At 43.6% G+C, this 12487-nt stretch overlaps 1 protein-coding gene across 4 annotated transcripts in view; it reads left to right on the forward strand.

The window, feature by feature from the left end:
• CEMIP (cell migration inducing hyaluronidase 1) overlaps nt 1-12487 on the forward strand; it is a 118549-nt gene that overhangs the window by 96367 nt on the left and 9695 nt on the right. For all 4 annotated transcript variants that reach the window (XM_072870606.1, XM_072870609.1, XM_072870605.1 and 1 more), the window contains 9 exons: nt 403-488; nt 3274-3405; nt 5417-5452; nt 5543-5698; nt 7238-7418; nt 9142-9357; nt 10279-10490; nt 10959-11144; nt 11841-12045. In XM_072870606.1, coding sequence (XP_072726707.1) covers nt 403-488; nt 3274-3405; nt 5417-5452; nt 5543-5698; nt 7238-7418; nt 9142-9357; nt 10279-10490; nt 10959-11144; nt 11841-12045 — 1410 coding nt within the window. The remainder of the gene's footprint in view (nt 1-402; nt 489-3273; nt 3406-5416; nt 5453-5542; nt 5699-7237; nt 7419-9141; nt 9358-10278; nt 10491-10958; nt 11145-11840; nt 12046-12487) is intronic.

Here is a 12487-nt window from a genome sequence, read left to right on the forward strand (position 1 = left end):
CCTCAACTGCCAATGTTAGCAATTAACTGAACAGCTTCTAGAGGGATAAATATGGGCCGCTGTGTCTAATTGCCTTCTCTTTAATTATTTACCCTTAGCATGCCGTGTTGTAGGGCTGTGTGTTACTGTTACTGGGTGCTTTAGACTGCAACAGGGTCTTTATGTGTATGGGGATACATGCATTTACAAGAGAGGTGCAGTTTCTGGAAATCTGCAGCAGTTTTGGGGGGTATATGCAAGCCTGGATAGTCTGGCAGCCCTCTGTTTCACATGCTGCTAACAGGAGCAGTTAAGATCGTGCAAGTGACTTGGGCTTAGAACAATTGGAGGCAGAGCCTGGAGATGGAAAGAACTGTAGAATATATAAATATACTGTAATATTGCATTTCTCTTTTCTTTTAGGCCGGAATGATCATCGATAATGGTGTTAAAACCACTCCAGCCTCAGCCAAGGACAAAAGACCTATCCTGACACTGATTTCTGGGAGGTAAAGTGTTTTGCACAGTTCAGTTTGGAAAAGACTTCTCTATAGCACTGACTGAAAGCTACGAAATTGCCCCCAAGGAAGCTGACAAGAATCATTGCAACGCCTCTGGGGTGGCTTTTATTGAGGAAAGCTCTTCACTTAGATTTACCACTTTCTAACTTCGTCTTCTCCATTCCCCTTCCTAAGGGACCCCCAGCACGCACACTCTTCTGGTTTTGTCCTTGCTCTTTAGCTCTGAGCTGAGCTAGCAGGGCTGTTACATCTGCTCTAGGGTGTTTCTCTAAGCAAGAAAATTAAATGCTGTCTGGTCAACAGCCCCACTGGGCAGAACTTGCTGCTAGAGTTTCCCAGGAATAAGAAATTAAAGTATTTCCTGGGAATGCTGTTGATTTTCTTCATTCTTTTAGGACCTACTTGAACAGGGAGTGCTTATGTGATGGAGCTCACACTTTGATTTCAAACTTCTGTCTAGTTCCAAATCTGACACTGCAATAATAATTACGATTAAATACACAGAGTGACCCTTCATTCCTGCTGCTGTGCACAGCCTCTGTGTGGCACAACGGAATCACTTAGAAATACTGTTAACCTCTCTATAGAGCATATTGTATCAGCAGACCTACCATGGTCTAGTGGCTTCTGAGAATCCCCACTCTGTCCCCAAAACTGACCCCAGCGAGGAGGCTGATGTACGCAGAGGGCTTCTTGCGGGCAAAATGTAACAGCATAAGGACTGCACTTGAACCCTTTTATCTCATTAGAGGTTGAGTCTGGTTCTTAACTTAGTTACCAACCCCAGGGAGAGAAAAGGACTTAAATATTCTCAAGTTTCATAGTTTTCTTTCCTGACAGACCAATTGCCTCCAGTTGCACCCAACCTGCATTCCCCTACGACTGGGTTTCTTGACAGAAGAAACCATGTAGGGAAGAGAAACCTGCTTAAAACCTCTGCTCAGCAGGGGAGAATGACTTTTTTTTCCTTTTCTCCTTTCCATCTCTGGGGTATGGGTTACCCAGCTTGCTGTAGTCACACACTGGGCAAGAATTGCAGCGGTGGGATCGGTCCTCCTCCCCAAGGGAACCCAGCCAGCAGCTCAGGTATCGGTTATCCTGTGATCCACATCACCCCAGTACCCTGCCTAGCGGCTGATATGAAAAGATGTTCAAAAGTGAATATTATTTACATTATTTCATGCTCAATTAATTGAAATTATTAATTAAATTATAAAAGTAACTGCTAAAAAAATAACTTATTAAGAGCAGCCTGCTCTGCAAGTATCTCCAAATTCTCTTGGGACCCTGATGCTGCTTTTCCATACAGCTGAACATGTGCCTTGGGAAACTGCCTGCTGCCACAGGCGCAGTGATTACAAAAGGCAATTTGTCCCTTGCCATACAAGGGCAGGAATGACCCCCTAGAAGCCAAGCAATTCATAATGCAGTCATGTTTATGCTTGGGGATTACCCACCAGCACAGGCTGCAGCTCAGATTATTTATACCATTTTCCACTTTTCATGTGTCAAGACAGAAAGACTGAATAAGTGATTATAGCTGGACTGGCTGGGGCAAACTTTGAGGTAGGCTGGGCAGTTACAGAGTTGGAGAGATTATTCTGCTTTCTGTTGCAGCATTAAATATCTGGGCCAAATTCTGTACTCTGTAGTGTTCCTCCAGTTACACACGGATGTGAATGAAACTGGAATCCATCTCAAAATATCTGTATTTGACAATGTCTGGGGAATTCACAAGGGCTGATAATAAATCTCTCTCTGAAAGCAAATTCACATTCACAGCGATGAAGCTGCCAAAGCAATATTCTTTACTGGAACCCTATCAGCCTGATGCTCAGTTTTAGATTGATATGATGGCTTATTAAGCAAAGCAAAGTGCTATTGAATATCTGTTAGCGATTTGACAGCTTGGCCTCACTACCCAGTGGTGAGGCATGAATTTTAATCTCTGGACCATCCGTTGCTGGCACTGAGTTGGATACTCATCTGTCAGGTTTTTTAAGCTGTGTAGTATGATGGAAGATGCTCCTTCAGTAGCAAAAGGGAGAGCTGTGCCTCAGGACCAGGTAAATGACAGCCGAGCTCAGCATCACCATAGCAAGCCAGATCCTTGCTCAGATCCTGTGGGCCGAGTGGTGGCCAACAGGCAGCAGCTGAGGGCACACATTGCTGCAGTTTCCACTTGTGTCTGCTTTTTTCCTATGTCAGGCCAATATTTCATCATACTTGAGAACTTCAGAGTTAATAAATCTTGTACGTGTGTCCTGGGTAATGTATAGTGGGAATAGTGAAGGACATACTCTCAGCCCCTCTCCAAGATGTTTTAATTCCTTTCCACAGCAAGGAAAATTTGGCAATGGTACGCATTGCCACAGTATAGCCAAGGTTACGAGATAAGAATGCTCAAAAGGGAAAACAAAAGGATATTTATCTAAATAACAGGAATATGCTAAAGGATAACAGAAAAGGATTAAAAAATATCTCAGACTTTTGGGAGCAATAATAAACTTTCCATGCTTTCAGCAATATATCAGCAATACAGTAATGGAAAGGTGAAAGGAAACTTGGAGTGGGTCTTTACAACTGCCTCGCCTGGACCGTCCTTCTCTTGGCAGTTGGGTCTGGCCATCGCTGCTTGACTAGACACGCTACTTGGATGGACTGTTGTCCCAAAGCTGTTCCTGAGTTAGCAGAAACCAGATGTTTAGCAGGGCTGTGCACCGAGCAAGGCTACCTTCCCTCGCCAAACTTTCTTCTCTTCTTCTGGTTACAGATACAGCCCACACAAAGATGCTGATCCTTTGAAGCCCAGGGAACCTGCAATAATTGAGCGCTTTATTGCCTACAAGAATCAGGATCACGGGGCCTGGCTGCGGGGTGGAGATGTGTGGCTGGACAACTGCCAGTGAGTTTTGCCTTATTTCAACTCTCGGAGTTCAGCCTGGTGTTTATGGCGAGCATAGCTGTGGTTCAGACTATTTATATTGCTTTGCACCTTTCATATGGCCAAGATTGAAATAAAGATGAAACGTTAGGTAAACACAGGCATTATTTTACACAAACAAAACCTGCTTTGTCTGAACTGAAGATCCCTCAGATCGTTCCGTGATGCTGACCAGCATTCAAAAATGGTCACATACACACACAGAGACACAGACACGCAGATGCAAATAACTAAAAATAAAAACTAATTTTTTACAAGAAAAATGAGATGCTTTGAAAAGAAAGCGGCACAATCCACCACCTTCCCTGGCTAAGCCTGGTCACAGATCAGTTTTATGTGGTTCATTTTTATGCTGAATAAACGAGTACTGATGAGCAGACATAAAACTACGCGTCACAGCAGCAAGGGAGAGAGACTGGGCAAGTGCATGTTGTGCTCTTTGAAGGCCATTTCCTGTGCTGGTCAGAACAGATACTTGTTTTGCACTTGAAAACAGATGATCTTCTACAGTTTCTTTTGCTGAGCCAGGCTCTTAATATCAACCTCAATGGAGAAAGAGGAGAAAAAGGAAAAAGCTACTATACAAGGCCTATTGTGATAACCCTGGTAGGAATAGCTGTCACACCATTATCTGGTGTCCAATTCCTGGCCAGAGCTCCCTTACCTTCGAGTGACCCAAACTTCTTAAGGCAAGCGGTGGTATGAACTGGCTCTAGCAACCAGTCAGGCTGGCAAGAATAAGACTGTAGCAGAACAGTCAGAAACGTAATATTGAGTAATACAGTTTGTGCTTCTTATGAACTTATGAACCAGAAGTATCTAGCGCACTCCACGGCCAGCAAGAGTTGTCTTCGCAGATCACACTCATGTAATTTAGACATTTGCGTTGCTTATGGAGCGAATGCAGCATATGGAGGTTGCTAAAAGACCGAGTACTTTATCAGTCTCCAGCAGCAAACCTATGAGTGTCTGTGAATTCGAGGAAGCAGCCATCAAACTGTAATTGTCTTTATAGCCACAGTAATTTCCATTTCTATTGCTACAAAAAGACTTATGTATTACATTAACAAAACAAATGTTAATGTGGCATGCAGCATATAAACCACGGTGTATGTTTGTGGGGCTGGAGAAAGGAAAGGGGAGGCGATCGCGTGTGAAGGGCTGCCACCTACAGACAGCAGCACGACAAAGCTGGGGTTTACTCTGCTGCGGGGCCTCCGCTGGTGGTTTTGCCGAGACCAGTGACAGACGTGTTAAAAGTGACACCGATGTGAAGATACCATCAAGGCTTACTCATACTATCATATTATTTGTAGCCTTGCTATAAGCAAGAGTCATAGACAGACAGTTGTGGTTTGTCTCATCTAAAAGCTTTGGAATTTCAGCAAAATGGGTGGACATTTTAATCTTCTTTTTTAAAAAAAAATAAAAAAATAAGGAAGACCTGATCTCTGTCCTCCTGTTGATGAAAGAGAAGCCAAGCTTCTCTGCTTTTATAACATTTCCTCTTGTAAAGTTATTTCATGGAAGCAGTATGTGATACATGAACACAAGGGAGCACAGAGGTGTGTGTAAGGCAAAGCACTATTAAATAATAAAAGCTAGTTGGAGTGAGAGATAAGCATGATCTTTATACCTGACAGTGAAAGGAGCGTGGTCATTAGACACAGAGAAAAAGCTTTATCTGACGAGTAAACTATGCCCAGTAATCACCAGCCTTACCTCAGCTTGGAGCAATCAGGTGCATGTCTGCTGCCTCATATGATCTGCATATACTGCAAGATGTGCCAAAAAAGATCTTCCAAAACTGCACAGGGAACAAACCTGGAAAAGCCTGAGCATCCTCATGAGCACTGTTCAGTAATTAAGCCCCGCTGCTCTCCACCTCATTGGTTTGGTTATTTTAGTTGGACATGATAAAACAAAGCAAACCCAAACCTCATCATCTGAAGCATCTCTCTTCTCTTTGCAGGTTTGCTGACAATGGCATTGGCCTGACCTTGGCAAGGTAAGCGTGGCGCGGGTTGTGCTGCAGCCTGGGCGCAGCCAGTAGGGATGGGTGTGAGCAGCCCCTTCACCTCCAGCCCTTCCCTCCTAGTGGTGGGACTTTCCCTCATGATGACGGTTCAAAGCAAGAAATCAAGAACAGCCTGTTTGTTGGTGAGAGTGGAAACCTGGGCACCGAGACGATAGACAATGAGATCTGGGGACCTGGAGGTCTGGATCACAGAGGAAGGACCCTGCCCATCGGCCCGTAAGTTCAGCTCAGCACATCAAAGCACTCACTGTTCCCACTCTCAGTGCAAACTCCAGCCCAGTGTGGTTTCTTCAGCACTGTTCAATTTAATAACCATTACACAGAAAGGATTTGGTTTCATGTCTCCCGATCCCAAAGTCCTCACTGTACAGCTGCTGCTGGCAGGTACATACTTGCAGGCTGCCAAGACAGCATCAAACTCCTCTTTTCTTCCCCCTCCCCTTTGCAAACAGAGTTGAGAAGACAGCAAGAGGACTGTGTGCTAGCTGGGCACTTCTGTATATGTGGTTAGCAGTGGTTGAGCAATGTGGCAGTCTCCATCTAGGTTGTCTGCCAGGAAAGCTCACAGAAGCCCTTTCCTGGGCTTGAACTGGCCCAGATGTGGTCATAGATGTCCTCAGAGCTACTGTTACTATTGCTGCTGTGCTACAGGAATTTGATGCCTTTGTTAAATAGTTTTGAAATGGCCAGTGAACTTTGTGTGGCCTCTTCCTAGCCCTTAGTTCTACAGATTGGTTTGCAAATGCAATTATGTTTTGTTGTTATTCCTAAAAATATAGTTATCCTAACAGTAGCCCTACAGTTAACACACAGCTCAGATTTTTTTCTGCCATATTATACGCCTCAACTTTGCTTGTCGGTAGCAATACAAGAGACTTATTATTAACTACAGTAATAAAGAAAACCCAATCTGCTACGACCCTCCTTCTAATATCCTTTACGTATAATAATATATGTGGGCATATCTCATCTTCAGTTTTGTGTGCAGAAACTCAGAGGGACAGAACAAATGCACAGGAGCAGGCAAGTCTTGTCTAAGGGAAACCATTCATATGAGGAAGGGGTCAAATTTATTTATCATAAGTGAAATTTGAAACAACTTATCTTAGCCTCTTAAGGAGTTTAAGTATCCCATTCACTTAATCAGTGTGAAAAATGGTGTCTTCTTTACCTTGCAGAAGATATCAGGAAAGGCTGTTAATAAAGGTTCATTAGTCTGCCCCTTCACCTCTTTTCAATGCTATAGATTGTAAGACCTTTCCTTGTTTTCAAATCCATTTTTTATTGCAGTTGAGTTGCAGTTTCTCTCCAAGTTCCTTTGAAAGATGTGGTGGGACTTCTTTTAGCCCTGCCATTACTTAGCCCAAGGAGTCTGTATGGCTCTGATGAGTTTCAGGTTTCACTGCTGCAGAACTCATTTCTGGGGGCAAACATGAATTTATTCATTTTTAGGTCAATGCTTTGGCATTGCTGTAAGTTCCTTCCCTGGAGGAGCACAGACCAAATAAAGATGATCTGTTCAGACATGAGAGAACTTGAGCTGAACTTGCAAGGATAAGAGGACTTCACAGACCTAAAAAGGAGGGAAATCCCTTCTCTTCCAAAACATGAACTCGGGAGTCATCCCAAGGGCTGTGAAAAATAAAAGCAGCTGAGAAACAAGTGCTGTGGGACTGTACATGTCTAGAATACATTCTCATCCTCATGCTAATGTGTCATGACCAAGTCTCTCTGCCTCCTCCAAATGTGCTTTAGGGATTTTCCCATTCGAGGGATTCAGTTCTACGACGGACCGATCAACGTCCAAAACTGCACCTTCCGCAAATTCGCTGCCCTGGACGGCCGGCACACGAGTGCCCTGGCCTTCCGGCTCAATAATGCCTGGCAGAGCTGCCCCAACAACAACGTCACCAACATTCATTTTGAAGACGTCCCTGTGAGTTATCCTTCTCAGAAAGGCCTTTACCAGTTGGCTTGGAAATGGGGTTGTGGGCAAAAAAGGGTGTAGCAGCCTTTAGGAGAAAACACGAGACCTTCAGGAGGTTGCCCATTGTCTTTGCCAGAAGTTTAACAAAGAGGGCAGCAGCTAAGGAAGGGAAAATTGGATGGGAGAAATAACAAGAAAATCCAATTCTCTGACAGGTTTGCAGCAAACCAGAAGCAGGCATCAGTTTCAAAAAGATAGTGACATTCAAGTGGAAATCATTTCCATTTCTGCGTGTCTCAGAAACTGTTGAAATAGGGAGAAGAATCTGCCGCCTTGTTTTCAACAGCAGTATAATATTAAAGCAACAACAGAGGGAAGTCTGTTGTGGAAGGTCTAACTCACCTAGAAATCGAAAATACTGATTTTGGGAAACAGCCAGTGAAACTGAGACGATGTTGGGTAATTCTGCAGCCCTGCACACCAGGGTAATTCCACAGACTCCAGTTCTGCAGACACAAATGAGCGCAAGACCCAGCCAAAAAGGGTCTGCCAAACTTTGAATTACAGTATGAACTTCTGGGTGCTGGTCTGAACCTGTCCTGGGGTCTGTGCTTTTGAGTTATTTTTGTATTTGCTTGCACAAATATGTGCTAACTGGTTTGCTGAGGTTCACCTCTAGCAGCTGTTAAATCCAACTGCCAAACATCACAAACAAATAAATAAATAAAGTGCTTGGGACGAAATGATTTGGGTTGCTTAGCTTTCAAAAAATTAGCAGACTTGCTTGCATGTCAGGAAAAGTGTTGACGAGTGATCCTTGTGGCAAGTGGGATGGGAAAGGCAAAATTCCCCTAAAAGTGTTGGTTGGTCACTCTCTCACATAGCACCAGGCAGGCTTGTGACATGACATTTATTTACGCTGGATAAAAATACCAGTCCGAAGTCGCCTGAAGTCATTTCCCAGGGGAGGTCGCTGATTGTTCCCAGCATCAGTGTTACTTTATGTGGCTTTGGAACCTTAAAAATATATTAGCAGACAATGAGTGAAGTGGCTCTAGTGAAATCACACCGTCTCCTGAACCTTCCTCCAGAATTTTAAAACAAACCTTCTCACAGCTGAGGCTGAAATTCTGGTTGTTTTAGCCTTTCTCCCATGGTCAGCAGGGAAATCTGTGTCTGCTCTGTCTGATAAATCAAACACACCTTTTACGTGTGTTGACCCAGCTCTACACTGACTTCAGGCTTAATGAAGAGGCAGTGTGCAGGCAAAGGAGAGACAATCCTAATATTCCTGTACCAAATGACACTGACGTTCCTGCTGACTAACAAACCCAATGATTTTGGTGCTGCCATTTTTGGATGCTCAGTTTCAGAAGCTCATAGTTTTATTACCACATAAGTGCTATCTCAGAGGACTTGCAACCCCAGACTTCATCTGGAGTCATGGGGCCTCAGAGCCATTGAACATCAAGTCTACAATGTCTCAAGCTGAGCAGCCAAAATCTGTGGCCATTTAAAGAATGGTGATGTTAGTGTGTACACAGATTTCTTCATGCACAAGTTGACCCACAAACCCAACACCATTTTCTTGTCCAAGCTACTTTCCAATGCCAAATAAAGTCAGAAAATGGGTCCTTTGAGCCACTCTAGTTACCAAAGCCATCCTTTGCTCTGTATTGTAAGTGATTAATGCCTTTCTGGAGATGTAAATGTGTTTCACCGTTTTGTTTAGATTACCTCAAGGGTCTTCTTTGGAGAACCTGGACCCTGGTTCAATGATCTGGATATGGATGGTGACAAAACATCAGTTTTTCATGATGTAGATGGCTCTGTGTCAGAATATCCAGGCTCATACCTGATAAAAGAAGATAACTGGTTAATCAAGCACCCTGACTGCATTGACGTGCCCGACTGGAGAGGTTCCATCTGCAGCGGACACTTTGCACAGGTAAAGCTGCTTACCTTGCAGTATCATTATGGCTTTATTTTATTTTAAATTTCTTGGCACTGTAAAGCCTGACCTTTAGAAATGGACTTTCTTCGGGGTGCTCAGGGTTTATTTATCTGCATGTCTCCACAGGTGGTTTTGAACATGAGGATACTGTGGTACATTTTCAGATACTTTGGCCTTGACTGTTAACAGCTCTAACAACTTCTGCCTGAAGTCCCCTAAGAGCTCCATGAGCATTAACAGATTAATATTCATAAATCTATGGTCTGTTGGCTAGTTATTTTTCCTTGATTTATGTAGGGAAGTGTTGCCCACAGTGTTACGGGAAATGTGCTGAGCAGTCGAAATTAGACTTCAGCTCTCATGATCTTTCATCCTGTTGTGTAACCACCAAACCATTCTTCCTACCACACAAGCTCTGAATGCTGCTGCCTTCAGAGAGTCCTCACTTTCCTCTGATGTGTAGTGCCTGTTTTTGTCTTAGGTGTTGCAACTGTTGTTTTTTTTCTGTGTAGTGCCAATAAAGCCAATTTGTAACCACTGAGCTGCTTTTCCTGCTTCTGATATCCAGACAGAAGGGTCCTTGTTCAGTAGACATCAGATGTCTGAGGTAGATACTGTCCCACTGCTGACGGTTGCCATTAACGCTGTGAAACACTTAGCCCTAATGCAGGCCTGTTTGAAGCCTTGACTGGCACATACTCTTGAACTCAGTGCATGAGGAAATGATCCTTCTTTTTTTCTGAAAGCAGTTTACTTTGTTGAAAAGGAAGCCTAAGAAACTGAATATACGTGTACGGCATACAGGTCACTGCTGAAGTCACAGGCCTCGCACAAGTTCACGTCTATTGTGTAGCTGTGCCTTTAATGTTTTACTGTCATTCATTAAACCCTTGGTGATCTTTTTTTTTCATCTAGATATACATCCAAGCCTACAAGCCAGCCAACCTGAAAATGAAAATAATAAAAAATGACTACCACAATCACCCACTCTACTTGGAAGGGGCTTTGAGCAAAAGCACTCATTACCAGCAGTATCAGCCAGTTATAACTCTGAGGAAAGGCTACACCATCCACTGGGACAAGACAGCCCCTGAAGAGCTGGCCATATGGCTCATCAACTTCAACAAGTGAGTGATCCAACTGAAGTCCAACATTCCAGCCCAGTAATGTAACTGCACATTTTTAATGGGTGAGGTCATCGTCTTATGAGCTCTTCCAGAATGAACATGCTTGTTCCAGGAAGTCCATTATGCTCACCATCTTTCCATTTGAATCTCAGATTCCTGTTTCCTCCCCCGGGAAGCCCTGCAAGATAACACAGTTCATTTTTAGAAGCCTACAGCTAATTCACTCCTGGTGCATGGAAGTCACAGGTGTAGAAGTCAGGACCAGATCTGACCCACATTGCTTAACTAACCCATGGTTGTTATGTCTAATTTACATTGCATTGATTCACCCCAAACCATTAAAATTTTAACTGCCTGGAAAAAAATTGTTACATTTCAGAGTGAATTATTTAGTTTGGCTTCTAGCATGCCCAGGAAAATAATAGTCAAGTGTCGATTTGTTATAATGTGGGTCTTTGCTATTTTTAGGAACGACTGGATCCAAGTAGGGTTTTGCTATCCTAAAGGGACAACATTTTCCATTCTCTCAGACATCCACAATCGTCTTTTCAAGAAAACGTACAAAACTGGAACCTTCTATAGAACCTCTCAAATGGAGAAATTGGAGCACAGATATCCTAGCAAAGGATACTACTACTGGGATGAGGACACTGGGTAAGGAAGCAGGCCTTGCCGATTTGGACACCGCTTTGAGAAAGCTGCTGGAATCGTGAGCTGTTTGGCTAATGCCATTAGCGGGGATCACAACAAAAACAGAAAGTCTTTCTGGGAATGTGACCAGCATTTAATTTTCCTGGGACTCCCACGGCTGCCAGTCATTCATAGCCTCTGCTGCACTGCCAATTACTCTGGGAAATGCTTTGCCAAGTGAATACAAATTAGAAAAAAAAGACAAAAGCAAAGTGCAGACCATGAAACTGAACTGGAGACACACCCAACCCTTTTTGTTTTGAACAGCAACCATTTGTAAACACCACGACAGGGATGCAAAGGAACTAAGAGTGAAAAGTCTGTTATTAAGAATTAAAATAACGGGAAAGAGAGACCTAAAATACAAACCATGTATTTCTACATAAAAGTATAATTATAAAATAGAGCTCAAAGAGAGTTCAGGTGTCATCTAATTTCTCTGTCTTAAGATCCCCGACCTCCCCAAACCATTTCTGAGATGTGTGTCCCCTTTTATTTGCATGTGGTATGTTGAGCATTATAAAATGCAGACATTGACACTGAGGGTTTGCAACTCACATTATTGCAAAGCATTAGGAAGGAGTCCACCAAAACTGGGAGTTAGTAATTTTTTGCACAGAAGTCTCAAGGATGCTGTTCACTCTTCTCCCCTACCTGCAGGCTGCTGTTTCTGAAACTCAAAGCTCAAAATGAGAAGGAGAAATTTGCTTTCTGCTCTGTCAAAGGCTGTGAACGAATAAGGATCAAAGCTGTGATCCCAAAGACGGCTGGCATCAGCGACTGTGAAGCCATGGCCTATCCCAAGTACATAGAGACACCAATAGTAGAAGTGCCAATGCCTAAGAAGCTCTCTAGTGCACAACTGGTAAAGTAGTTGATTTCTTACCACAGACTTATTGCCAGTGTAAATCTGTAGTTCTGGCACATACTGTGCCCACATAGAAAGACCTTGTACCAGATTCAGTATATCCTGTGCCTGTTTAATATCTTTATCGATGATCTGGATGAGGAGATTGAGTGCACTCTCAGTAAGTTTGCAGACGACACCAAGTTGTGCGGGAGTGTTGATCTGCTTGAGGGGAGGAAGGCTCTACAGAGGGACCTGGACAGGCTGGATCGATGGGCTGAGGCCAATTGTATGAGGTTCAACAAGGCCAAGAGCAAGGTCCTGCACTTGGGTCACAACAACCCCATGCAACGCTACAGGCTAGGGGAAGAGTGGCTGGAAAGCTGCCCGGCAGAAAAGAACCTGGGGGTGTTGGTCGACAGCCGCCTGAATATGAGCCAAAGTGTGCCCAGGTGGCCAA

This window comes from Ciconia boyciana, chromosome 8 (genome assembly GCF_034638445.1).
Source record: "Ciconia boyciana chromosome 8, ASM3463844v1, whole genome shotgun sequence".
NCBI lineage: Eukaryota > Metazoa > Chordata > Aves > Ciconiiformes > Ciconiidae > Ciconia > Ciconia boyciana.